Raw genomic sequence first — 27,638 nt, forward strand, 5'->3', positions numbered from 1 at the left:
GCCCACAGTCCTCAGGGCTGTGAAGTTCATGCTGACATGTAGGTCACCAAGTGTCAAAGGAGGTGCCCACAACCCAGAGCGGGGGATGTGTCACCGTCGTTGGCAGGGCCTGGCTGGTCCCGTGCAATCCTTGGTGCTCCGGGGACAGCTGTGTGCACCCTGGGACCCTCCCAGGGAAGCTCCCACCTCTTCATCTGGTGGAGGGTCCTGCCGCAGGGTCCCCATCCCCAGACAGTCCATCCCGGAGCTGCCCTACCCATGCCCATCCCCCACCTCAGTCACAGCCCGATTTGGCAGCCACGGGAGTCCAGGTCCAGGCTGGCAGCTGGCTGGATACCCAGGCAGGTCCTGGGGGGAACCCCTGGTCATCAGAGGAGAGGCTGGGGCAGGCGGGAGGCTCTGGGGTTGCCCCCCACCCCCCGGGCTGAGGTCACCTTCCAATCTTGGTTGGCTGCATTTTTTCATGGCCCGGCAGAGTGGCCTGAAACCCAACCCCAAGGCTCCAGTTCCCTCTGGCAGGGCCAGGAGGGCTGGGCTGACTGGGGATGCCTTCCCCACACCCCAAGGAGCCCTGTGGGTGGTGGGGTGTACAAGTCAGAGACAGTTAGAGAGGGGTGACTTTGCCTCTGCCACCCAGCTGGGGCCCTGACCTCTCCAGCCCCTGTGTCCCTGCTATTCGGTCCCCTGGCTCGGCTGGTCTCTGGCCTCTCTGACTGGCTGTGGGTCCCTGCAGGGTTACGTCAGATGCCACCTCCACCAGGAAGCCCTCCCTCTCGCTGCTGCCCCTACGCTTCCTGCAGGCCCTGGTGATCCAGCCACGTGGTCAGCTGGGCCCCCGCACATCCCTCCCAGAAGTCTGTGGGCTTCTACCCCCACCCTGCCTGCTGCCCCTGCTGGGGAATCCCCTGTCAGCGAGGGAGGTCTGCCCTGCCTTCCCCAGCAAGATCCCACTCCTTTTTTGTCCCATCCTGCACGCCTGACCTGATGCCAGGTGTCCGACCTGATGCCAGGTGTCCAATATGATGCCAGGTGTCCAGCCTGATGCCAGGTGTCCGCCCTGATGCCAGGTGTCCAACCTGATGCCAGGTGTCCGCCCTGATGCCAGGTGTCCAACGTGATGCCAGGTGTCCAGCCTGATGCCAGGTGTCCGACCTGATGCCAGGTGTCTGGCCTGATGCCAGGTGTCCCCTTGGAGCAGTGGCAGTGTTGCAGGTGTTTGTAAAATTGCAGCTCCTCGGCCTGCCTGGGCCTCGGAATCCCGAGGGTGGGGATCTGCCCCGGGGTAGCTCCTGGTGTCCCTGCCCCTGACAGCAGGGGAGGGGGCTTGCAGGGAGCCTGTCCCTGGACTCCTCCTGAGGACCCCTCACTGGGACCCTGACAGAACTAGAGTCTTGGAAGGGGCTTAGGAACCTGCAGCTGAGAAGCCCCTGCTGCCCTCCGCCTCCCTCCGTGGCTGCCAGGTCTCAGCCTGGAGTCTCCCCACCGCTAAGAAAATTAGCTATCTGTGACCAATACATTCCACTTTGCTCAAAAGTATTTGACTGGGGAAACCATGAGCAAAGAATTTCATTGCTTTAAAAAAACACATTGAGCGCTGGTTGGAATCAAATTCTTTTTATTTTAATCAAGTGTATTGGCCCGAGGGGTTTCTAGGAGAAAGCCCCACCCACTCCTAGCACCCCTGTCCTCAGGAGGCCCCTGCCCGGCCTCCACCTCCAGCTGTTTGCCTCCAGGCAGGACTGTGCCAGCTCCCAGCTCACTCTCTCTGCCAGCCTGGGCTCCCAAGGCAGATCTGATGTGTCCCCATCACAGCCCAGGGGGGCAGGACGCCTGGCTCAGCGCAGATGCAGGTTGAAATCCCAAGGCCTGCAGGCCCTTCTGCAGCCACACCCCAGGGACCTCAGCCTCCTGACCGCTCCTGCTTGCCAGCCGCCAAGACAGCTGCACCCCAGCCCTTACTCCCTCAACTCCCTGGCCCTGCGTGGCCCCGGCCAGCCTGAGCGCTTTCCACTTCACGCTGCCCATGCCACCATCTCCTCTTCCAAGGACTGGGGCGATGTGCCCCTGTGGGCCCCCACCCCCACCTCTACCCACAGCACGGGGCCTGGTGAGACGTGAGGCTCAAGGCCTCCCACAGCAGCCAGGAGGGAGGGCTGGGGCCCCTCCCCTTCAGCCAGGGGACCTGGTAGGCTGGCCTGGCCTCCCCTGCAGGACCCGGGTGGAAGGGAACTCTGCCCAGGGCGTGCTCCCCACAGTGGTCCTCAGGGACAGTGGAGGAGACCGCCTTCTCACAGGCTTCCTCCCCAACCCCAGGCAGCCTCAGCTATTCCCAAGAGGCTCTCCTGGGTCCCCATCCGAAAGCTTCCTCAGCCCACAACCCCTGGAGAAGGCAGAGGTAGGAGGGAAGGCTGGAGGACCCCTGCTCTGCACAACCAAGCTCTGCCCTGCCTGCCTCAGGCTGGCCTGGGCACTGATGCCACTCAGAGCCGAGGACGGCAGGGCCTGGGATCTCCGCCTGGTAGGTCATGCCCCTTCCTGGTAAGGGGACCAGGGGTGATCACACACCGGAGTGGGGCTGGCCACCACCCCAGGGGCAAAGCCACTGTCCCGGGTCTCCCGCCCTGTGCTGGGCCCCACTGCAGCCATGCACGAGCTGCCTGTGCCCCCCACGCCCCATCACAGGCTCTGCTGCTGGCCGGGCAGAAACTAAGAGGGGCCCTGGGGTCCTGGCACCCACAGCCTGAGGGGAAGGCAGGTACCAGCCCGGCCCACAGGGTGGAATCGGGGTGCTGGTCCCTCGCTGAGTGAGGGGTCCTCGTCGAAAGACTGCCTGGCTCAGGCCGAGTCTACCAGGCTGTGCCACTGACCCTCCCCAGGGACCCCTCTAGGCGGCAGGGACTCCCCAGGCCCAACCCAAGCCATCTTTCCCTGCGGGGCATCGTCCTGCTGGGTGCTCAGTTGGGGTCTCCGTGGCGAGGGGCCCCAGGACTCTTGACAAGGAGAGCTCAGTGGCTGGTGGTTCAGGCATGAGGGTGTCCCTTGGGGGCAGGCCTTCTCACCCTCTCAGGAGATTCCAGGCTTCTCACCCTGTGCCCGCATTTCTCGCCTCTGCTCTCGCCTCCCCCTCGCCCGCCCTCGCTGTTGTCCCCCTTGTACCCCGCAGGAGCAGACCCCGCGCACGTGCACTGGCCGCCCGGGGACCCCTAGCCGGGCAACTGCGGGGAGACAGCTGTGCCTGCGCGCGGTACCCCCGCCCCACCCTCCAGGTCGGGGCAGCCCCGGGCACCGACGGTGGCAGTCGGCGTGTCACCTCTCCTGCCATCCGCAGGGCGCAGCGGGCACGTGGCCCCTCCAGATAAGCAGAGCCCGGGGCCCCAGCTCGCTTCCTCATGGCGGGCGGGGGGCAGCCCCAGGCGGCGCCATCTGACCCCCCCGCCCTGCGCGCTCCTACCCCCCACGCCCGCTGCCGTCTGTCGGTCGTGGAGCCGCGCTAGGCCACGGGGTCCCGGCCAGGCGGGAGCGCCAGCCCCTCCGCCTGTCCAGATGTCCCCAAACCCAGGCTCAGCCCCTCCCTCCCCGACCCGATGACACCCCTGGGTCCTAGAATGCTGCTAGGGGGCGGGAGACCGGAGAAGAAGCAGGTGCACGGGGAGGTGGGTGTCCTGCCCTCTGCGAGGAGCCCACTCCCTGGACCTTCTCCTAGGGCTAAGATCGGGTTCAAGCACCAAACCCATCCCGCCTCGCCCAGGTCCCCGGCCGGTCCCCGCCCTGCCCCTTCCCTGCCACGGCCCCTGTCCCGATCTGCCCCGCCCCTTCCGGCTCCGCCCCTCCGGCCTCGGCCCGGCGCCTTCCCGGTCCCGTCCCTCCGACATCGGCCCCACCCATTCCCCGCCCACCCTTTCCCTTCCCGGCGCCTGCCCCGCCCTGTCGTGTCCGCCTCTGCACTGGGATTCCTCCAGCCCCAGCAAGTTCCTCAGGTGGTCCGAGCCTCTGGATCCCCCTCTGCTCTCCCAGAGCGCCTCAGGCAGAGCAGCCAGGATGGGGACCAGGCCCGCCTTACCGGGAATGAGCCTGTCACCTGCTCCTCCCACCCCGCAGCAGGTACGTCTGTCATCAGCACCCACCTTACAGCTGAGGTCACTGAGGCTCAGCGAGCGCGTGGCCAATCTACAGGGCCCCCCTCTTCTCTCCTCCAGGGAAAAGAGGGTGTGGTCCTACTGCCGCCCTGGTGACCCAGGCCTGGCTGGGATGGAGACCGGGGCTGGTGGGCTGGACGAGAGTGGCAGGAGGTCTCTCCGGACAGTCCCCAACCCCCAGGCTCCCCACCTATCCCCAGGCTTCCCTCCGTCAGCCTTCCCACCCCCTAGCCCCTCTCCTCGCCCCACGAGCCTGTTGGGGAGGGGCCGCTCAGAGGAGAAGGACTCCCAGGGTGTGGGGTCTGGCCATGCTCCCCTGCCTCTTACCTGATGCCATGTTCAGGTTCCCGTGGACCTGTGGCTGCTTGGAGAGGCCGGGGGTCACAGACGGCGCCAGGACACTGTGGTGAGGAGTGAGTGTGCTGCCCTGGGGGCAGAGCCTGGACAGGGCCAGTGGCTGGAGGCTCCAGGACACACTCTGCCCCAGGAGGCTGCCCGGAGAGGGCCTGAGACCCAGCTCCCAGGACGCTAGGCTGTCCTTGGGCAGGGATGCTGAGGGGTGTGTGACAGAGGAGAGAGCCCAGCACAGGGAGGGGTGACCAGGCCTGAGAGTCACAGAAGGACAAGAGAGGCCACAGGCCGTGACCAGAACCAGGGAGATTTGGGACCATCAAAGTTGGGGATCAGGCCAGGGGTGGGAGGAGGGGCAGGGCCTGGGGGCCCAGGCCAGAGGTGCAGACATCACAGCTAAGAGCTGGGGCTGAGGGTAACAGGAGGCAGAGGTGAGGGCACAGGGGCCAGACAAGGGCCAGGTAGAGGGTGGGGGCCAGGGTGAGGGGTGGGGGCCGCTTCCTGGGGATGCAGAGAGCAGAGCTGTCCAGGCTGGGGAGGGGGGCTTGGTGCCAGGTTGCCCTTCACCCTCCTTCAGTCTCAATAAAGTCACTAATTAGCATCCTGACCACTCAATTAGTTAGGCTGCATGCACTTAATTATGACAGAGTGCACTGGTGGGGGCAGGCAGTGCCATCAGCTCCTCCAACCCCAGGAGCCAGGGTTTATTGACCAGAAAAGACATATGAGACTGTGGCCCGCAGCCCTGCTTCCTGATGCGGGGCAGGGTGAGCGGAGGGGTAGGGAGGCAGGCGGGAAGACCCCCACCCTGAGCGTCTACAGGGGTTCCCATATCCTCTGCTCAGCTCCCCCAGGCCCCTGGGAGGGAGTCCTCCCCACTCCACACCTCTGGCCTCTGACTTCCACCTGTACCTGCCTCTTTCTCTCAGACTGCGGTTACCTGAAGGGGTCCAGGCAGGGTGGGTTCATGGCCTGGTGCCTCCAAGTGGAGGACACACCGCTTCCCAGCCCTTTGCTCCTGGGGCCTGGAGCAGATGTGTCTGAGTCAGCTTCTCTTTGTAGCCTCTGTCAGGCTGACAGTGACTTCAGGAACGCTCTCCTCCTGCCGCACTCTGGACCTGTTGGCCATGCTGTTCAATTTAGCAAACATTCTTCCTCACCGCCAACCACAGTGGCCAGGTGCAAGTCCCTCTTGGACAACCTCAGCCCTGGAGACACCGCCTTATTTACCACTTCGTGAGCAAATAGTCCTTTTTTTTTTAAATGGGGTCTCCTTCTGTTGCCCAGGCTGGAGTGCAGTGGCGCAATCACAGTTCACTGTAGCCTGACCTCCTGGGCTCAAGCGATCTTCCCCTCAGCCTCCCAAGTAGCTAGGACTATAGGCGCACACCACCATGCCCAGCTAATATTGTTTATTTTGTGTAGAGACAGGGTCTAGCTATGTTGCTCAGGCTTGACCTTTAGTTTTTCTCAGAATTTCAAGAGGTTGTGTCTTATCTGCCAACAGATCATGCAACCAGCAAGGCTCTGGTCCGAGTAGGAACTGATGGTAAACTGGGCAGTGATGATGGTGGAGATGGTGGTGGTGATGATGATGACAATGATAATGATGATGGTGATGGCAGTGGTGGTAGTGGTGATGGTGCTGGTGGTGCTGGTGATAGTTATGATGATGGCAGTGATGGTAGTGATAATAGTGATGATAATGTGATGGTAGTGATGGTGGCAGTAATAGTGATGGTGATGGTGGCAGAGAGGGTGGTGGTGACAGTGATGTCACTGGTAATGGTGGTGGTGATGGTAATGGTGATGCTGGTGGTGGCGATGATGGTGGTGATAGTGGTAGTGATGGTGGTGGTGGAAATGATGGCTGTGATCGTGATGATGATGATGGTAGTGATGGTTACAATGATAGTGGTGGTAGTGGTGGTGATGGCAATGATGGTATTGATGGTGATGGTTGTGGTGGTGGTAGTGATGGTGGTGGTGGTAGATGGTGGCAGTGAAGATGGTGGTAATGATGGTAATGGTGATAGTGGTGCTGGTGGTGATGGTGATGGTGGTGATGATGATAATAGTTCTGGTGGCAGTAATGATGGTGGTAGTGATGGTGATGATAATGATGACAGTGGTGGTGGTTGTGATAATGATGGTGATGGTGATGGTGGTGGTCATGGTGGTGGTGATGCTAGTGCTGGTGGTAGTGATGACGGTGGTGGTTATGATGATGATGGTGATGGTGGTAGTGGTGGTGATGGTAGATGATGATGCTGATAGTGGTGATGGTGATGGTTGTGGTGGTGGTGGTGATGGTGGTTGTGTTGATGGTGGTTGTGATGGTGATGATGGTGGTGGTGGTCATGATGGTGGTGGTGGTGATGGTCATGGTGGTGGTGGTGGTGGTGGTGGTGGTGGTGGTGGTGGTCATGGTGGTGGTGGTGGTGGTGGTGGTGATGGTCATGGTGGTGGTGGTGGTGGTGGTGGTGGTGATGGTGGTGGTGGTGGTGGTGGCGGTGGTGGTGATGGTGGTGATGATGGTGGTGGTGGTGGTGGTGATGGTGGTGGTGATGGTGGTGGTGGTCATGGTGGTGGTGGTGGTGGTGATGATGGTGGTGGTGGTGGTGGTGATGATGGTGGTGGTGGTGGTCATGGTGGTGGTGGTGGTGGTGGCGGTGGTGGTGGTGGTGGTGGTCATGGTGGTGGTGGTGGCAGTGGTGGTGGTGGTGATGGTGGTGATGGTGATGGTGGTGGTGGTGGTGATGATGGTGGTGGTGGTGGTGGTCATGGTGGTGGTGGTGGTGGTGGTCATGGTGGTGGTGGTGGTGGTGGTGGTGGTGGTGGTCGTGGTGGTGGTGGTGGCGGTGGTGGTGATGGTGATGGCGGTGATGGTGATGGTGGTGGTGGTGGTGATGATGGTGGTGGTGGTGGTGGTCATGGTGGTGGTGGTGGTGGTGGTGGTCATGGTGGTGGTGGTGATGGTGGTGGTGATGGTGGTGGTGGTCATGGTGGTGGTGGTGGTGATGATGGTGGTGGTAGTGGTGGTGGTGGTCATGGTGGTGGTGGTGATGGTCATGGTGGTGGTGGTGTTGGTGGTGGTGGTGGTGGTGATGATGGTGGTGGTGATGGTGGTGGTGATGGTGGTGGTGGTGGTGGTGGTGATGGTGATGGTGGTGGTAGTGGTGGTGGTGGTCATGGTGGTGGTGGTGGTGGTGGTGGTGGTCATGGTGGTGGTGGTGGTGGTGGTGGTGGCGGTGGTGGTGGTGGTGATGATGGTGGTGGTGGTGATAGAGCCAAGAGGCTCTTGGGACCATGTGGCTAGGACTGAGGGCAGTGTAGACACGGCTGACCCTTCATGAGGGCTCTGCCTGGCTCTAGTAGCTTCTGTCCTGAACACAGCCTGGTGAGTGTCTGAAGGATGGTCCCCTTGTTAAGTGAGGGCAGGCCTGTGGATTTCAGGGGCCCCAGAGGCCTGGGAGGACATTTAGTGGGGGCGGGGTCCTCACCAAAGACTCAGTGGGCTCTGGAGTTCCTGTGTCTCCTGAGACCTGCGCCTGACGTCACCCTCTGAATGGCCTCTGGCCTCTACCTGGGCTGGGGTGTCCCAGGAACAGAGAAGGGCCCAACTATTGTTGGGGACCCCAGCACTCTCTGTCCAACCGAGCCTGTGGCCTGGGCAGCAAATGTGGGCATTGCAAGGAGAGAGTGGCAGGACTGGGAGGAGGCCCAAGCCCTGGGTAGGGCCTGGGGGGTGCCAGGTCCACACCTCCGAGGTGGTGAGTGGTGCAGACAGCTGGTGCCTGTGGGTCCCTAATAAATGCGGCTGAGAAGTGGGCCCCTTAGATATCCACGTGGCATAACCCTGCTGTGACTGAAGCCGCCAGCCTGGATTGAACATTCTTCAAGATTTCTGCCTTCATTTAACAAGTATCTGTGGCACTTGTGTTGTGAGCCAGGCACTCCATGCAGCCAGATCAAGGCAGGGAAGTCCCTGCCCAGGAGTACTCATGTCCCAGTAGAGACAGAGGCCACAGGGCTTGCCCTGTGAAGCCAGCAGGCCCTGGGGGCTGGCTGTGATGAGGACCTCCGAGTCCTTTGGGGAATCTGGTGCCCAAGTCAGACCCAGATGGAAGCCTGGAGCTGCCCCCCAGAAGCAGGGAGGGAGTGCTCTGTCCTGAGGTATACAGCTTTTACTAGCTCCGATGGGGTGCTTCTTGGGGTCCCCCAGCCTGGGAAAGAGGCCCCATCAGCTCTAGGAGGCTGAGAGCCTGGAGTCTTGGCCTCTGAAGGCTGCGTTTCCTGGATGGCAAAGTCCAGCAGGACCCTGGCACCAGAGGTCCTTGGGCAGGCGGTTGGTCCTAGGCAAAGAAAAAAGGGCAGAGCTGCCCCAGCTGAGAGGGCGGAAGGCCATGTGCCCCCCCAACCACGGTGGGCGCTACGAGTCAGATACAATTACTCTCTCAGTGTATCATAATTACTGCAAATAGCCCATTAAAGAGAAATTATCATCAATATGATATTAGCAGACAGTGGGGGAAATGAAGAAAGAAAAGTGCTTATTCTCTCATTGTCCCCTTAATGGGGACAAGGGGTGGAGAGGCAGTGGCCCCTGTTCACTGACCTCACCTCCCTGCCCACCGCATGGAGCCATGAAGGACCCGGCAGGCTGGGAGCCAAGGCATGACCCTGGAACCAGCAGTGCAGGAAGTGCGGGTGCCATGGGTGGAGTCGGACCTGCCTCTGCCCACTGTCGGGGGCTCCGCTGTCCCCTCCCAAACCTGGCTTTAGTCCAGCTTGGGTGGCTCAGGCCTCCCTTGAGGTAGCCTCTGCTGCGCCCCCACCCCCACCGTCAACCCTCCAAGGGAAGGCCCTGGAGTAGGAGGGGTCTTGGTTCAGCCTGTCCTGAGCTTGTGGCCCTTTAAATCCTGGGAACCAGGCTCCACTAGATGTGGCCTCTGGAGCACAGGCCTCTCCCAAACATCACCAAAATGACCGAAGAGGAAGTGGGAGGTGCCGTTTGCAGGAAAGAGAGAACGGGAGTGGAGCAGCAGCCACCAGGGAGGGAAGAGGTGGCAAAGTGCTCCGTGGCTGGGGTGCCTATCTTGGCAGAGTGGAGCAGATGGTGAGCCAGACGCTCAGCTGGGCCCGGGTGGGCATCTGTCAGAGCCATTAGGCCCCTCGCTGTGGCCTCTCCCAGCCACGGGGGACCCTGGGGAAACTGGGCCTGGGACCAGGCTCACTGGAGGGTGGGTATGAGGCTCTCACTGAAGATAGGGGATTGAGTGACCATCACAAACCAAGCTCAGCCGCCTGCCCCTCCTTCTCTTAGCAATGACACCAGCAGCCCATAGTCCCCAGGCAGGAGAGCAGAGGAGCCTTCCTTGAAAAACTCAATGGCCAGAGGAAAAAGACCAGCCTCTGAAAATGATAGATTCCCCATTGCCTGGTCCTCTACAGAAAGGCCCATCTGCCGACAAGACCACTGCCACCCTCCACCACCCTCCCTCCGCCACCCTCCGCCAGGGCACCAGAATGCCAGGCCTCACTCATGATCAGCTGAGCACCAGCAGGCAGGTGAGAAGAGCCTCGAGTGTGGAGCAGGTCAACCAGCAACAGAGCCAGGGAGACCCATGGAGTCCAGAGAGAACGGTAACAACAGCAGCAGCACCCAGAGACTGGCTCCCAGTGAGCTAAGCCCAGCCGCGACCCTTGGATGTGCCAGCTGATTTAATACTCATGATAAACCCAGTAGGTCAGTGCCAGTATTATGAGAGAACTGAGGCACAGAATGTGACATCCACCTCCCCAAAGTCAACGGCTAGGAGTGACAGAGCCAGGATTCTGCCAGGCAGGTTGGCGTCAGAGGCCACTCTTCTTATCCCAATAATAAAAGTGAACAAGAACAGGATGAAGTTAGAGTGAGAGAGCGAGAGTGGTAACACTCATGCAATCAGAGAACAAGAGAAAACTCAATGGAAACATGTATTCACTGACAGGATTAAAACACAAAACAACAAATAGAGAGACAGCCAGGCGCGGTGGCTCACGCCTGTAATCCCAGCACTTTGGGAGGCCAAGGCAGGCAGATCCCCTGAGCTCAGGAGTTTGAGACCAGCCTGGGCAACATGGTGAAACCCTGACTCTACTAAAAATATAAAACTTAGCTGGGCATGGTGGGGCATGCTTGTACTTGGGAGGCTGAGGTGGGAGGATCGCTTGAACCCGGGAGGCAGAGGTTGCAGTGAGTCCAGATCGCACCACTGCACTCTAGCCTAAGTGATAGAGTGAGATCCTATCTAAAAAAAAAAAAAAAAAAAATAGAAGGCAGGAAGGAAATATCAGAAAAATGCAGAATTGATCCAGGAGGTCCAACTTCCAAAAGGAGTCAGAAAGAGAAAGGAGAGAAAAAGGTGGGGGATCAATGATCAAAGAACTAAACTGAGACCAGCGCCCAGAATGACAAGGCACAGGCCAGACAGCAAGGCTCACCCAAGTCCAGCACAATGCAAGTGACACATGTGCATCACTGTGGAATTGTAGACCACTGGTGCCAAGGAATGCCCCAAAAAACTTCCAGAGGGGGAAAAAACAGTCACATATGTCTCTCTCTTTTTTTTTAAGGATAAAGGGAATTCTTTTTTTTTTTTTTTTTTTGAGTCAGGGTCTTGCTGTGTTGCCCAGGCTGCAGTGCAGTGGTGTCATCATAGCTCACTGAAGCCTCTAACTCCTGGGCTCAAGCGATCCTCCGACCTCAGCCTCCTGGGTAGCTGGGACTACAAGCAAGCACCACCATGCCCAGTTAATTTTTTAATTTTTTTGTATGGATGGGGGTCTCACTATGTTGCCCAGGCTGCCTCCAGGTTGGTCTCAAACTCCCGGACTCAAGTGATACTCCCATCTGGGCCTCCAAAAGAGCTGGGAATACAGGCATGAGCCATCATGCCCAGCCACATACTGTCTCATAAAAAGGCAAAGCAACCCCCAAATGCAGAAGGAGCTGAGAAACCAAAGGAGGAGGCAGACAAATTCAGCTTGTTGTTAAAGTGTGTTTTATGGGGGATCTTATGAACAGAAGAGTGGTCTTGGACAGCCACAAGACATGTAGACCTCCATACCATAATTCCCCAGACCCAGGGGTTATATACCATAGGGAAAGGGTACATGTGCTTCAGAGGGAATGGGGAGGAATTTGATCTAAAGGCAGGACTTACAGTATATGCTCTTATGCAAGAAACAACAGATAAACTGAAAATCTCAGAGGCATTCCTGGAACCAGTGTTAGTCAGAAGTCAGCATGGTGGATTAGCTTCCATGGTATGTTACTTTAGCCTCCACACATACCAAGGATTAGTAGTAAAGATGGAACTGGACTTCCAGTAACCACACAGAAGCTCAAAGACAGAGTACCTTACAGATGCTGAGGAAAAGAGACTCCCAACAGCAAATTCTATACCCAGCCAAACTATCTGTCTAGTGTGAGGAAATACTAATGACACTGTTAGATTTCTTAAATCTCAAAACGCTTATCTCCCATGCATCTCTTCTGAACAAGTATCTGAAGGATGCTCCCCTACAAGGAGAAGTCAACCAAGAAAGAGAAGGGGGTGCCAACACAGGTGAGGCAGGAGGGGCCAGCAGGCCTGGAGAGCAGCCAGTCCAGCTGCGGCAGGAAACTGGTTGGCTCCTGCTGAAAGGTATCCAGGGAAAATGGCCTTCCTAGATTACACACTGCAAGTTTCTGTGTGGAAGCCATGTCACAAGAGATTTCTAAAACGATTAGAGCATTTAGGAAGAATTTGTTATTGACACATAGAAAACCAAACAAAGGAAAACCAGGAGGAAATTTTTAACTCCAGGAAAAACAAAGAAGTTGCTCAGGAAAGAGCATTTAATTATAGTGTATAACTTTGTTCAGGCAAGAACAATTCTTATGTAGTCATGATAATGTAAATATGGAATATTTTTAAGCTAAAAGTATTGTGGGGTTTTGTTGTTGTTGTTGTTGTTGTTTTTGAGACGGAGTCTCCCTCTGTCGCCCAGACTGGAGTGCAGTGGTGTGATCTCAGCTCACTGCAAGCTCCACCTCCCAGGTTCACGCCATTCTCCTGCCTCAGCCTCCTGAGTAGCTGGGACTACAGGTGCAAGCCACCACGCCTGGCTAATTTTTTTGTATTTTTAGTAGAGACAGGGTTTCACCATGTTAGCCAGGATGGTCTCGATCTCCTGACCTCGTGATCTGCCCACCTCAGCCTTTTTTGTTGTTGTTGTTGTTGTTGTTGTTTTTGGAGACAAGGTCTCACTCTGTCACCCAGGCTGGAGTGCAGTGGTGTGATCACAGCTCACTGCATCCTAGACCTCCCAGGCTCAGGCAATCCTCCCACCTCAGCCTCATTTGTAGCTGGGACTACAGGTGCATGCCACCATGCCCAGCTAATTTTTTGTAGTTTTGGTAGAGATGGGGTTTCATCACATTGCCCAGGCTAGTCTTAAACTCCTGGGCTCCAGCAATCTGCTTGCCTTGGCCTCCCAAAGTGCTGGGATTACAGGCATGAGCTGCTGCACCCGGCCTAAACTAAAAATGTTCACATAGTATATAGGGAGGATGTGGGGTGGGGAAGAGCAAATGTGTAATGGAGTGAAATCCTAAACAATGCCTAAAATTAATAAATCAAGAAATAGTAACATAAACATTTTATTTAGAGATTTGGAGGTGTACTAGTCTGTTCTCACACTGTTCTCGCACTGTAATAAATTACCAAGACTGGGTAATTTATAAAGAAAAAGAGTTTTAATGGACTCACAGTTCCACATGGCTGAGGAGGCCTCATAATCATGACGGAAAGTGAAGGAGGAGCAAAGGCACGTCTTACATGGCGGCAGGCAAGAGAGCATGTGCAGGAGAACCGCCTTTTATATAACCATCAGATCTTGAGAGACTTATTCACTATCACGAGAACAGCACAGGAAAAACTCACCCCCATGATTCAATTACCTCCCACTGGGTCCCTCCCATGACACATGGGGATTATGGGAGCTGCAATTCAAGATGAATTAGGGTGGGGACACAGCCGAAACATATCAGGAGGTTCCTGGAAGAAACAGAGTTGAAAGCAGTTATCTTGCTGAGTGGGGGACTCAGGGCATGGGCAGGAGACTGCTGAGTTTTGTTTTACGTTTTACTACATTTGATTTATAAAAGACAGATGTGCATATATCACTTCAAAAAAACAAAACTGGATGTGGCTGATGCCAAAGTGACCTGCCCCAGAAGAGCTGCTAACAGAACAGCATCCCAGGAGGCTGCAGAAGGGCTGAAGAGCAGAGCCCACACCTGCTATGGGCCACAAGAGGCCCTGGAGGCCATGGAGGCCACAAGGGCCCAGGCGGGACTTGCAGAATGAGAGTCCTAGGCCCAAGTATAGAGTCCCTGGTGGGCACGGAGCAGAGACCAGGTCAGTGGGAGGGGTTGTCAGACCCTGTGGAGTGCCCCACCTGTGTGCCAGGCCCAGAACTGGGCTCAACTCTGATGGTAGCAGGTGGAAAGTAGACTTCACTACTGTGGGAGTGGGGGCATTCCTGGACACAGGGGGAAATGAGCTCACAGAACAGCCTGGGGTCTTCTTGGAGGAGGCCATTTTGGCCCAGATCCTAAAGGAAGACTGGAAGCCTCAGGGGGCAGTGAGAACAGGGACAAGAGAGGGCAGGTCTCAGGACTGACTGAGCAACCCAGACTGACCTGGATCAAACTGTGGAGCCGGCGAAGGGTTTAGAGGGTTGCTGCAGGACAGTGGTGTCTGCAAAGATGCCTCTGGCTGTTGTCTGGAAAATAGACAGGGGAGGCTGGGCAGGGGTCTGGGCAGGGGCTGGACAGGGGTGCTGGGCAGGGTCAGTCCATCTCCATCCTGCTTTCCTTTTCTTTCTTTTCAACAAATATTGATGGAGCACCTCCTCGGTGCCAAGCGCTGCTGCAGCCTCTAGGAAATCAACCGTGGAAACACACGGACCCTGCCCTCCTGGCGCCAGTGTTCTGGTGGTCAGGAGGTGAAGAAGACCAGCAAGAACCAGCACAGGAATCCGACGGTGGCAGCGCCGAGAGAAACAAGCTTGGAGGGGAAGGAGAGCTAGAGTGGCTGCATGGGTGAGGCCAGCTTCTTGAAAATGGAGGTTTGAGATTTGAGGAGGGCTCTGGAGAGAAAAGGGAAGAGGGCCCAGGGGAGAGATGAGCAAGGTTCTGTGGTACAAACTGAGCTCCCTCACTCCACGTTTGGAGTCATTCCACAGCTTCCTAAACCACCCACCCAGGGAACCCCATCCCCCTACCCACCCATCCACCCACCAACTCACCCCCAACCCCCCACCCACCCATCCTCCCACCCACCCTCCAACCCCCTACCCACCCACTCACTCATCCTCCCACCCTCCAACCCCCTACCCACCCACCCACTCATCCTCCCACCCTCCAACCCCCTACCCACCCACCCACTCATCCTCCCACCCTCCAACCCCCTACCCACCCACCCACTCATCCTCCCACCCTCCAACCCCCACCCACCCACCCCCCCACTCATCCACTCTTCCCCATACCCCCCACCCACGCACTCATCTTCCCACTCACCCCCATACCCCCTACCCACCCACCCACTCACCAACCTACCCGCCCATCCATTCATTCACCCTCCTCCCACTCACCCACTCCCACCCATCCCCCATTCCCCCATGCCTCATCCTCCCATCCATCCATCTACCCACTCACCCACCCAACCACTCACCCATCTACCCACTCACCCACCCACCCTTCCATCCATCCACCCACCCATCATCCACCCACTCATCTGCCCATCCCCCCATTCCCCCACCATCCCATCCATCCACCCAACTGACCATCCACCTATCCACTCACCCACCTGTTCACCCATCTACACACCATTTATTCACCCACCGTCAACCATCCATATATCCTTCCATCCAACCACTATCCTCCCCTGTTCCTACCCATCCTGCTGTCTTCCTCATCTTTCTTGTCACACGTCCAGCTGTCTGTCCGTTCATCCACCCATCACCTCATATGCTCCTTCTGTTTTTACCTCTTTCACCTTTCTCCATCTTCAAATGCAGATGTGATGGTTGGAGTGGAAGCTGACATTTTGGGCCAGGAGACCCTGGGAGTACAGGTCAAGATGAAAGCCTCAATCCAGAGCGTTTTGTGAAGCAGTCACCACGGCCACCCTGGGCCATCAGCTTCTGGACTTTTACAACATAGAAATTAAATTTCCATTGAATTTGTTGGAGTCACTGTTCCTTTAGCTTTGTTACCTGTACTTACATCTCTCTGTGAGTCGCAGAGTTAAGGTATTAATATTATTGCGTCTCAAGGTGCCTCAGGTCAGAGGTTCCAAAGGTGAATGAGGGCACAGCTCTCTGTCTGAGACTCACGGTGGAGAAGCCTCCTCACCTTGCTCCTTCTCCCTGTCACCAAGAAAGGAGGTCCGGGGGAAGGAAGGGGTCCGTGTGGCCCTCCCGCCCCCACACTGTCCCTCTTGGATTCTGCTAGCCTGTGGGTGTGGGCAGCAGCTCAGCCTGGCCCTGGAATTTTCCATAAAGGTCTTTCCAGGTAAGAATGATTAGACAACATATTTTGTATTCATTATTATATAGTGCGTTTTAAATGTTATTTACGTGTATGTGGGTGGGTAAGATTTAATGGCTAAAGAGTGCTAGACAGCGGGAGCCAGGAGTGTGTCTGGGCTTGTCACATGAATTCCTGCAGAAATAATTCTCTTTTGGAGAATGCTGAACGTCATACCTTCCTGATCGTAACCTCAACGTGGCCCTAAGCGCCCTGTCCAGGGCCCCAGAGTTTCTGAACTCAGCTTAAGTCAGCTCCCCAAACTCAGTAGAAAGTGGGAGGAGTTGGGGCTGTTCTGTCCCTAGTACACAGGTCTGGGCAGGGCTGGGTTTTACCTTCTGGGAAGGGCTGTGGAAGGGAGGGTGAGGGGACAGACCCAGCGGATGAGGGGTTTGAGGAGGAGGAGTGGGGACTGCAGTGATAGGCAGCGCACTGCGGCTGAGTAGGGGGAGGAAAGCCTTCTGGGAGCTGAGCTGGGCTGAGCTGGGGACCCCCCATGGATGGCAGCTCTGGGTGCCCCTCCCATGCCTGCTCCTTCCCTGCTCCCCTCCTGCCAGGAGCCAAGCTCTGTTCCCCCAGGCCCCTCTGCAAGCCCCACAGACGTGGCCAAGACATCTCCGGTCTTGGATTGGGGGCACCCCTGTAAATCCCGCCCTGGTGCACCTGGAGAGGCACATCCCACTCCACGCCATCCCCTCGGAGCAGAGCCCCCTCTTCCAAGAAGCCTTCTCAGATTGACGAAGGGCTTGCTGAACGGGCCCCTCTCTTTACTGCTCATGAGGCCCCTGTGTGGATGCCCGATGGGAGGAGCGGGGGAGAACTCAGCGTCTTCTTACAGATGAGGTGATTGAGCCCTGAGAGATGGCCCGGCTCTACCTCCAGCTGGGGAAGGGCAGAGGTCAGGCCGACTCCAGTCCAGCCCCTCTGCTACCATGACGGGGGTGGCCTGGTGACTGGGCCGGGGGGCTGGCGAGGTGCCCACCTGACCTAACCAAGGCCAGTGACGAGGTCCAAGGCCCCGTCTCCACCCACGCCCCACCGCCTGACCCGCCTCCAAGGCGATGGCAGCCCCCACCCTGCTCCAGAGAAGAGGCCTGGACAAGGTGAGGAGGGGACCAGAGCCTTCCCAGACTCGCAGAGCCACCCCCGCGCGAGCCCTCCGCACCACCCGCACCTCCTGAGCTCTCAGGTATGGTGGTGCCAGGGCGGTGCACCAAGCACCCTCAGATGTGCTGCCGGGCTGCCCTTCGGAGGCACCCGTGCTGGCCTCCTGCTCTTCCATAAGGGCAGCGGGCCCAGGCAGGGCACGAGGCGGACAGAGTGTCCGGTCCCCCATGCAAAACTCCCAGGACCCAGAGGGCAGAGACGGTGGGTGAGGAACCATCTCTGCAGGGAACCGCCAGCAGGAACAGAAGGGTGAGGGGCCGGGCCAGCTACCTCCCTGGACTGTGGCAGCTCCCGCCTGTGCCCCCACGATCCTTTCTACACAGAAGCAGCGGCCCCTGCTGCCCCCACAGTGGCCCCAGGATCTGTCCCCAGTTCCTCGCCGCCCTCCCTGCCCCCATTTCACGGCTGCTCCCCTGCAGCCGCTCCAGCCCGGACTTTATACACACAGGCCCAGCCACCTATCGGCTGGCGAGGCCTCCTGGAGGCCCGGCGGGCTCTTCCCCCTCCCTCCCCGCCCTTTTCCTCTCCCGATTTCCTGGCCACCCTCTGGCTTAGTCTGCAATTCATCTTCCCGTCTCTCTTCCCATACCTGAGCCTCGTGCCGCCCGGGATTGCGGCGCCCGCGCCACCACGCTGGGGTAATGGTCCCAGCACTGCTGCTCTGTGTCCTGCCGCGCCCCAGCCCGAGCGTCCCACACACCGCGACTGCGTGTCTACAAGTGCCGCCTCTTGACACCTCTGCTGCACCGCCAGTGCCCCACTCGGCAAAGCACAGCCCCTCCCCAGCACTGCAGCAAACGGGCAGGAGACCCCCGCCGGGCCGGGGGAGCAGGGGCAACGGCAGGGCCCCAGTAGAGAGGGTGGAGCTGGAGCCGAGGCCGGGCCAGGCGCCTGCGCTGCCTAACGCTTCTGAGACAGGCGAGCCGTGCTCCGTGCTCCGTGCTCCGTGCTCCGGGACGAAGGGGGCTGTGGGGTCGGCAGAGGGCTTCCCGTGAGGAGGAGCACACCAGGAGTGCTGAGGCCGGGGGTGGGAGGCGGGCAGATCCCTCAGGAGCGTGGGCTGGAGGGCCGGGACAGCCATGGGCGGCTTCCGTGTGGAGGGGCAGCCTTGGGGTTGAAGAGAGGAGACCAGAGGCTGCAGGGAGAAGCTGGGGCTGGGTGGGGCGGGCCCAGCCAGGGCCCCTGTGTTTGAAACTCCCTTGTCCCAGAGGAGCCGTGGGCTACGCCCCTCCCCCAGGGCATCAGCTCCCCTGGGGCATCTGTACCAAGAGCTGGGCAGAGGCGGCGGCTGGAGAGGGGTCACCCAGGGCATGTGGCTTCCCGGAGGACATGGCTTGTCCCTGAGACCCACCCCTCTGGGGGAGGTGACCAGACACCTGGGTCCCAGCCAGGAGACGGGGGCAAGGGTGCTGCAGGAGAAGGGACTCCGGGACCCTCCTTCATAGAGAAGCCAGAGTCCTCTAGAGTCCCACGGGGCCCCGCCAGCAGCCTGGGACTCTTCTGTGCCCAGCACCCTGCCTGCACCCTCACTGCTGCTCCCAGGCTGCTCCGGGGAGGCGATCAGGGCCCACGGGGCTGGCGCCTGGCATGTTCCAGATACCTCCCTGTGTCAGCCTCTGAGGACTGGGTGGGAGGGAGGCAAAGGGGCCGTCCCCTGCGAGCTAGACCACGCTGAGCGGGTGCCGGGAGGTGCAGTGGAGTCGGGGAGGCCCCAGGGCGGAGCCCGCCACATGGGAGGGAGGGGCTGGGCCACAGACGCAAGTCAGGGGCCAAGGTGGCTCTGTCTGGGAAGGCGGTGGCCTGAATGTGGAGAGGAATTATCCTCCAGGCTGGAACTGATCCCAGCTGCCCTCAGGACACCTAATTCGGGTGCCAGGGGTCAAGGGCACTGGAGTCCCAGAGGCCGGCATGGAAGAGGTGGCAAGGCTCAGGGGAATGCCAGGGTTGAAAGGGGCAGCAAGGGCTGTGGCTGAGGGGCTTCAGGCCTGGTGGGCTGCTGTTGGGGGGCACCCCACCTTCCTGCTCTCCACAGCCAGGTTGGGGTGCCTGGGGCGGGGGGCCGGACATGAAGACCACAGGCCTCCTCCTGCACCCACCCCTCCTGCGACCCTCACAGCCTCCCCCGCCAACCCCTTCACGCCCCCCCGCCCCCCTGCCCGGCGCTCCTCCCCGGCCGCGGGCTAATTGGCTGTGACAGCTGGAGCCCTGGGCAGCTGAGCGATGTCACTGTAAATTAGGCAGGCGCTGAGCCCGCCAGCCGCAAATTACTCTGTCACTGCTCCCCATGCAGACTGCTGACTGTGTGTGGGGGTCGAGGGTGTGGGCTCCAAGCCACTCCCACCTTCCTGCCACCTCCTGATTCGGGGTACACTCCCTTCCCCCATCCCCCACCTCCGCCTCCCAGGTGAGGAAGCGGTTTCCCCTCCTCCTGGGCCAGCCTCCCGCCTCAGACCCTCTCCCAGGCCCTGCCTCCTCCCCCACAATTTCCGAGTCCTCTGAGCACTGGTCCCACTTCCCGGGGCCTGGCTGGCCCTGCCCCGCCAGCCTCCCCTGCCACCCCAGACTCCCTAATTCAGGGTCCCTCGGCCGCCACCCTCTCCCTGGGAGCCCGGGGATCCAAATGCCTCCTCTCAGGGACCCTGGAGGGTACTCCTGTCTGAGCTGCCTGCCCCCACCTCGAGACCCCCTAGGAGCCAGGCTCAGCCAAGACCCCGCAGGCCTCCACCCTCCCCGGCTCAGCCCACAGCCTCGGGCTCTCCCTGCTGACCCACATGCTGCACCCCCAAAGTCCACCCTGTGCTGCCCCTCCCCATGCACCCTCAGGGGTTACACCATCAAGGTCAAACACAGAACCTGCATCCACCTCATGCCCCGACTTTCCACGCGCCTCCCAGCTCCTATCAGGAAAGGTCTCCCCCAGGTCCGTCCCATCCATGCTCTCTGGGACCATCTGGGCCCTCGCCCTCGTCTCAGCCTTTGCTGCCCCCGACAACCTGCCATGACCCTCAGCCTTAGGGAGGTGGGCCCCTGTGAGGGTGGGGCCAGGCTGGGCTTGAATCTGGGACAGCGGGGGCACTCAGGCCCTGCCCCGCACCCTTGCTGGGCCTCCCCAGCCCTCGGCTGGACTCCGTGGCCAGGAACTGCTGAGCAGGCACCCAGGCCCAGGGACGGCAGAGGCAGGGCTGCTTCAGCCATGAGGGCAGCAGGGAGGAGTCGGGGCTGGGCGAGGGAAAGCATGGACCCCACAGGGCTGGTGGCCCTTTCCTGTCCTCCAAATGTCAGCCCATCACCTCTGTGTCTGACTCAGAGCCCCTGAGTATCTGCTTTCCAGAGTGGCTGGCAGGTGGGGAGACCAAGGCCCTCTGGGGAGAAGGCCAGGTTCTTCCTGACATCCACCCTGTTCCACGTCCCCAGGCCCTGGGCCAGGGATGGCTTTGCCCTTCCTCCAGGCCCAAGGTGGGGGTGTTGGGTCCCCAGGCTCCCAACCATACCCAGTGGCAGGTCACAGCACTGGCCCTGGGCCAGGACCCTTGGTGACGCTGTGACCTGCACAGGCCTATCTGTCGGACAGGCCCCTTCAGGGCCCTCCAGGGCTGAGCCAAGTCCCTGCTGAGCAAATGGAGCCTTCAGCCCCCCACAATTGGCTGGGCCGGTTAGTGATGGTTCCAACCAGCGGGTGGCTGGGTCTTGCACCCCACATCTATCCCTGGAAGAGGGCATGACCCTAGGGAGCCTTCAGCACCTGGCAGTGGAGGATGAGGCTTCCATCCTGGAGGGCATCTGGGCCCCTCACGGTGGCTCCAAGGACCAGGGCTGGGAGAGAGGTGGCAAGGAGAGGCCAAGGCAGCCAGGGCAGGGCAGGGCTAGGACCCCTCCTCCCGGACAGGGTGGGCTGGGCTGAACCGAGCAGACAGTGGCTGAGGACCGCACTTCACTGGAGAGGCCCATGTCAGAGCCCACTGTGGCCAGGCGGGACTCAGCATGGAGGAACGGCCCAGACAAAACCATGGGGTTGGTTTGCGTATAGGGCCGGTGGGTCCACATGCATGTGTCTGGGTGTAACTCCACCCTCATGTGTGCCAGCCAGGTGCACGCGTGTGTGTACGCAGGGCCACAAGTGTGTCTGCTGTTGTGTGTCCGGGTGGGTAGAGTCTGCTCCCACATTCTGGGCTGTGTGCATGCGTGTGTGCCCGTGCATGTGTGCACGTGCCACAGCGTACCCACCCTTGTGCTGGGGCTGGGGCAGAGGACACCTCCGCTTTGTCCTGGCCCTAATCTCAGAGCCGGCTGTATAGGAGGCTGGGGGGCCCTGCCGACAGCCACCACTGTGACGTGCTGGGGGGCAGTGGGGGGAGGAAACAGGGCCACACTTGGCCCAGCGCTTGGGAATGGCAGAGGAAGGAGGGAAGGCCCTGGCCTTCTCCTGTGAGCACCCCCAGCCCAAGCCCTGTGCGTGGCTGAGGGGGGCTTAAGGCAGGAGACCAATGACCATCCAGGTGGGCTGCTGGGCACAGGCGAGCGTGTGTGGGGGGTTCCAGGTGGGCTGTCGGGCACAGACGTGTGTGTGCGTGGGGGGTTCCAGGTGGGCTGTCGGGCACAGACGTGTGTGTGGGGGGGGTCCAGGTGGGCTGTCGGGCACAGACGTGTGTGTGTGTGTGGGGTCCAGGTGGGCTGTCGGGCACGGGCGAGTGTGGGGGGAGTGCAGCCAGTGCTCCTGCTCGTGTGTCCAGTGTGTGCCATGGGTGTCCACCCAGGCCCAGGGCCTTAACCCCGGCCCCTTCAGCCTCTCCCTGCTGTCTGGGAAGACACAGCTCCCATTGGTGGGAGATGGGACACAACTCCTGGGGCCACATATCTGAGCTGCCCCAGGAACACTAGGTCCTCACGCTGCACCCTGTTCAAGGCAGCCTCAGGCCCCAGCCTCCCCCTCTCCCAGGGCTCACACAGGGGCCGAGTGTCACATGCAGGACACTCCAGTTGGTGTCTCCCTCTGGAGCTCTTGGGCCAGGGCTGTCACCTGGGTCCCTGCTGTGGGCCCCCAGTGGGCACATAGGGTGGGTGGGGTGTTGGCCAGGGTGTGTGGGAGACAAGCCCTACCCTCTGGGCCCAGGCAGCCTCCTCCAGGAAGGCAGAGGATGGCACCTTCAAAGTGCCAGGAGTCCCTGCCTGCCTGCTCTGGTTCTGGGTGACGGTGGTGGGGGCGGGGGGCACTCAGGCCAGGCACCATCACTGACCTCTGGGGACATCCAGGTGGGGGTGGGGGTGAGGTCAGCTGCTCTTCCAGGATGGGTCGGGGGCTACGTCCCAGGAGCTGAGCGGCGGATGCTGTGGTCGCCCCTTCCAGGGGCCCTCCAGCTCCCCTCGCCCCAAGCACCTTGGTGCTGCCTTGCACACAAGGGACACACATGCTCACGAGTGCCGTTGGCACTCCAGCTCTGCTGCCCTCCAGGGCCCCAGGCCCAGTGAGGAGGAGCTGAGGGATCTCATTCTCCGATTCCTTGCTGGCCACACAACCTCCCTCAGCCAGGAACCCCAGAGCTGCCCACCCTCCCCCGCTGCCGGCTCCAGCCAGGTCTGGCTGCAGCAGCCCCTCCTGAAGGGTCACACTGGTCCCAGGGACTCCCTCGGGGCAAACTGAGGCCTCCAGCCAGCCCTGCCAGCTGTACAGAGTCTGGGTCAGGTGTGTGCCGCTGGTCCAGGCCTGTGCTGTGTGGGTGGGCACGGGTGCAACTGAAGCCAAAGGTGCTTTCCACACATGGCCATCTTCCCGCGGGGGTTCACGGAGCCCCCAAAATGGTTTTCAGAAAAGCTCTGTCTCGGAACACAGGAATAAGAAGTCCCCTGCCCGCAGGGGTCCCCACGTCCCGATGCTCACCTGCCTGCTCCACCTTGTGTGTGGCGGAGAGCAGGGGGACAGACAAAAGAGAGAAAGAGAAAGGGGAGAGAAAATAGAAAACAGGAAAGTGAACTGACTCCAGCAGCAGCAGCTGCTAAGGCCCCACAGCTCGGGCCCGGCCATGCTGCGGAGAAAGCTGGATCCGGTGGCAGCCCCGGCACGTGCCGCAGTGGGGTTCCTCTGAGTCCCAAACCCAGCAAGCCTCCAACAGCGCCCGCAGGCCCCGTGCACCGGGAAGCCCAGTTCTGGCCCCTGAGTGCAGGGCTCCCAGACGCCTGGGGTGGGGGTAGGGAGCAGGGAGGGTGACACAGCTCCCTGCCCGCCACTCCCACCCCAAAAAGGCCGCCTCTGATCCAGGCTGCCAGAAGTCGCTGGGTCCTGTACTTTCTCGGCCAGGGGAAAGGCTCTGTGCAAAGGGCTCCTGGGGGCGGCGGTGGTGAAAACTAAGGTGTCCCATGTCCTCTGCTCTTTACAACTTCGGACTACGAAAAATGAGCCAGCAGATTCCCGTCCGAGAATGTGCCCAAGGCTCCCTGCCCCTCCTTGGGGAGAGATGGCCTGTGTAAGCGAAGGCCCGGGCCGGGCGGCTGAGCCACCCGTGGCTGCCTGGAACCCGCCTGTCCCTGCCGGCGTTGTCTCTTCAACTCCATCTTCCGCCCCACATTTCTGTAATTCCCACCAGCATTCTCCTCCACAGAGATGCCTACACGGCCAGCTCCCCTGCTGGGATTCTGCTTGAACTCCCGCAGAGACCCAAAAGCAAAGGGGGAGGCGGCAGGGACTGACGGAGGACTCGCCTTCCTCTCTTCCTCCAGGTCTCTCTGCTTGAAACGATAAAACAAACTCAGGAGACTCACTCACAGAGGATTCCGTCCCGTCCCCAGAAAGAACCTCCGCTTACCCCCGATGGAAAAGCAGCACAGTCCCCTCCCAAGAAAGGCGAGTTTGGGAGCCCTTGCAGGCCAGAAGCCGTCTCTCCAAATTTGCAAACCACGGACCCTCGCCTGCCTCTCTTCCGGCAGTGAAGGGAGGGAACCATCAACGACGTGTCCTGCAGCCTCCCTGGGCCCTGTGAACTGAGATTTCTGGGGTGCTGCCTCCTCCCCGGTGCTCCCAGTCCATGCCCAGCCAGCCGTTCAGAGGAGCAAGGGCAGGCTGCGCCTTCAGGTGGGAGACGGGCAGACTCCGAGAGCTGGGGACAGTTCTGGCCACCAGGATGCAGCGGTGTGTCCCACCAAGGACACCTCCTGCCCTGCACCCCCAGCCTGCCTCAGTGACTCTCCCCAAAAGCCCCTCGGCCTTCTTCGCTGAGGGCAGACGCAGAGGGCACAGGTCTGCGGGGTGCGGGCCGGCTAACGCTGCCTCGCTGCTCAGTTTCTCCCTGGTCCTGCCGTCACCCAGGGCCCGTCCGTCACCCAGGGCCAGCACAAAGCCCAATGCAGGGCCCTCCTCTTCCTTCAATTCAGGGAGAAACACGGCAAAACTGAAAGCCACCGACCAACCAGCCGGGCTGCGGTGACTTGGATCTGAACAGATTTATTTTGTGTATTTTTTTCTTTTTCTCAGTTTCGTAGCAAATGAAAAAAGAACTCAACGAAAACCAACTACGCAACAAAACTTTCAACGAGTCGGCGCGCCTTCCACTCCGAGTGCTCAGGGGAGGGGTGCGGAGCGGCTGGAATCCCACTGATGGCCCCAGAGGGCCTCCGAAAACGGGCAGATCCCCCAGGCGCCTGGCCCAGCCTACAGGGCCCGGAGCACCCGCCTCCTCGCCCTCTCTCCCGGCTAGTCCAAAGAGCGACGAAGCATTAAAGAAAGATTCCACAAACAAAACGAAACACAATTTAAATGAAAATAAAAACACTTTCTCCACCCGCCCCATGCCGGAAGGCTCTGGCCCAAGCCTCCTCTTAAAAAAAAAAATTTCTGCTAGAAATACTGTGCATTACTTTTTTCTTTCACTTCTCTTGAAGGTTAAAACAAGATGTATTTCCCCAGGAGTTACAGATATGTTCTGGTGCATAGAGAGACAGCAGCTCGGGATCCGGGCCAGCCCCCACCCGGCTGAGCACAGGGACCCCCCCCTCCCCCCCCCCGGTCGAGCATAGTAGGACAGCAGGCCTGGACACAGCACGGGTGACGTCCCTGGCTTCGACCTCCAAGGAACGCCGGTAGCAGGGTCGGGGGCAAGCGGGGAGGGGGCAGGCAGGGGCCGGACCCCTCCTGGCGAGCGACTCATGCTGTGACTCGCGACTGAGGGCGGACCCCGGCTGGGGAAGGAAGGGGCTTCCTCCAAGGTTTTCTTTTCTAATCACCAAGCATAATAATTATAAATACTTCGAAAATAAGACCGATTTTAAAACGGGCAGGGGAAGTTTAAAAAGGCAAGGAAAGGGAGGCTGAGAAGAGAACGAAGGAGGGCGGGGGCAGGCAGGGGCTACCCGGGAAGGGACGGCAGCGCGGTCCCTCTAGGCTGGCAGGGCGAAGGTGGGAACGGAGAACCACGTTCAACGTATGTACAAGCGAAACGCTTGGAAAGAAGTTAGACCTGGCTCAAGTTTCCTTAGAAATCACCGTTCTCCGCGCAACCTCAGGACGGCGACCCGGGCCGACGCGCGCGAACGGGGACCGGGAGCGAAGGGGCCTCCAGCCCCGCGCCCGCAGACTTGGCAGCGGGGCCAGCACGGCCGGGCCGGGCCTGGTGTCCACGTCCTGTACCGCGGAGTCCGAGCCGAGGCCCCGAGAAGCCCCGAGAGGCCTGCGCGAACTTGTCCCCGGCGATGGCGGCGCGGGCTCGGGGTCCGGCGCCTACAGGAAGAAGTCGGGCGCGCCCTTGGCCCCGCCGGGACCGGCCTGCGGCGGCGAAGGCTCCCGCGGGAAACCGGCCCCGCCCGCGCTCCCGGGGCCGCCCCGGCCCGCCAGCTTCTCGTATTTCTCCTTGTACAGGTCCCGCTCTTTGGCCAGGCGCCCCACCTCCAGCTTCAGCTGCTCCACCTGGCTCTGGAGTTGGCACTTCTCGCTCTCCAGAATGTGCCGCTGCTGCACCCGCTTGAAGCGGCAGGACTGCGCGTAGCCGCGGTTCTTGAGCGTGCGCCGCTTCTGCTTGAGCCGGATGACCTCCTCCTTGCTGAAGCCGCGGAGCTGCCGGTTCAGCTCGCGCACCGACATGGACACCAGCTGGTCGTCGGAGAAGCGCTCCTCCAGGCGCACGTGGTGGCCCGCGCCACCGCCGTGTCCCGCGCCGCCATGGTGGTGGTGGTGGTGGTGGTGGTGGGCGGCGTGGTGGTGGTGGGCGGCGTGGTGCGCGCCGTGGTGGTGGCCGGCGCCCATGTCGTCCGCTCCGCCGCCGCCCGCGAAGCCCGGGCCGCGGAAAGCCTCGTAGGCTGCGGCGGCCGCCGGGTGGTGCGCGCCGTGGTGGCCGCTGCCGATGAGCGCCTCCACCGCGTCCTCGGGCGTCAGGTTGAGCGCCTCGGGGTTGAGGTGATGCTGGTAGCCGCTCATCCAGTACAGATCCTCCAGCGCCGGCTTCCCCGAGGTGCCCCCGACGGCGCCGGGGCCCCCGCTCGGCGGCCCGGGGGCGCCCCCGGCCTGAGACCCGCCGCCGCCGCCCCCCGCGCCGCCGCCGCCGGTGCCCGGGCTGGGCGCGCAGAAGCTGGGCGAGGAGGGCACGGAGGAGCAGGGCGTGCTGAGCGGCGTCGAGGACAGCGAGCCTGGCGGCAGGCGGTGGCAGAAGCGCTCGGCCTCGGGCGGCTCCTTCTTCACCTCGAACTTCATCAGGTCGAAGTCGTTGACGTACTCGATGGCCAGCGGGCTGCTGGGCAGCTCGGCGCCCATCGCCAGCTCCGCGGCCATCGCCCGGGGCCCGCGCCCGGCCGCGCCCCGACGGGCGGCGTGGGACGGGGGGGGAGCTGCAGGCCTCTCCCCCCCCTGCTCCCCGCGGGCGGCGGTCCCGGCGGGGGCGGGGGGGCGCCGGCTTGGGGCGGCCGCGCCTAGGGGCGCAGGGAAAAGTTTCACGTGGTCAACTCCGGGGCGGCGCGCTAGGGGCACCGCTGACCAGGTGTTTCGGGCGACCCCGGGCCCGCGTCGCCGCCTCCTCCCCGCGGCCGCCGCCTTGGGCTGCTCCGGGCCCGCTCCCGCGCCCTACCCGCGCCGCCGGCCGGCCCCGCCTCCCACGGCTAAACGCGAAGCCGCGCGCGCCCCTTTATAGAGCCGGGTGTCTGGGCCCGCCTCCCCGGGAGGGGCGCGCGCCCCCGGGCCAATCGGAGCCCCAGCCCCGCCGCTCTCATTTGCTTATCCCCATGGCAACTCAGAGCCCAGCTGTCAATCTCCTGCGGGAAACAGCTGTGGGAAGGGGTAGGGACGGGCCGCCGGCTAGAGGAGAGGGCAGGGCCCTCTGGTGGCCATCACGGGGCACTGCACGGCCAGAGGGCGCGCCGCCTCAGGGGACAACTGCGGTCTCCAGGGG

General features: G+C 60.8%; 1 protein-coding gene and 1 long non-coding RNA gene across 2 annotated transcripts; one reads left to right on the forward strand and one right to left on the reverse strand.

Annotated features, from left to right (window-relative positions):
• Window positions 1–3,939: 3,939 nt before the first annotated feature.
• LOC129524080 (uncharacterized) lies at window positions 3,940–15,772 on the forward strand. Its single transcript, XR_008667739.2, has 3 exons — window positions 3,940–4,101; window positions 9,942–14,622; window positions 15,600–15,772. It is a non-coding gene; the product is annotated as an uncharacterized lncRNA (long non-coding RNA).
• Window positions 15,773–24,693: 8,921 nt separating this feature from the next.
• Window positions 24,694–27,350, reverse strand: MAFA (MAF bZIP transcription factor A). Its single transcript, XM_031013938.2, has one exon. The coding sequence runs from the start codon at window positions 27,023–27,025 to the stop codon at window positions 25,982–25,984; it is 1,044 nt and encodes a 347-aa protein (XP_030869798.1). The 5' UTR covers window positions 27,026–27,350; the 3' UTR covers window positions 24,694–25,981.
• Between the last annotated feature and the right edge of the window lie 288 nt (window positions 27,351–27,638).

Source organism: Gorilla gorilla, chromosome 7 (assembly GCF_029281585.2).
Source record: "Gorilla gorilla gorilla isolate KB3781 chromosome 7, NHGRI_mGorGor1-v2.1_pri, whole genome shotgun sequence".
Classification (NCBI taxonomy): domain Eukaryota; kingdom Metazoa; phylum Chordata; class Mammalia; order Primates; family Hominidae; genus Gorilla; species Gorilla gorilla.

What these genes read in the sequence shown, in the direction of transcription:
- MAFA (XM_031013938.2), bottom strand. Translation starts at nt 27,025, where the DNA reads ATGGCCGCGGAGCTGGCGATGGGCGCCGAGCTGCCCAGCAGCCCGCTG.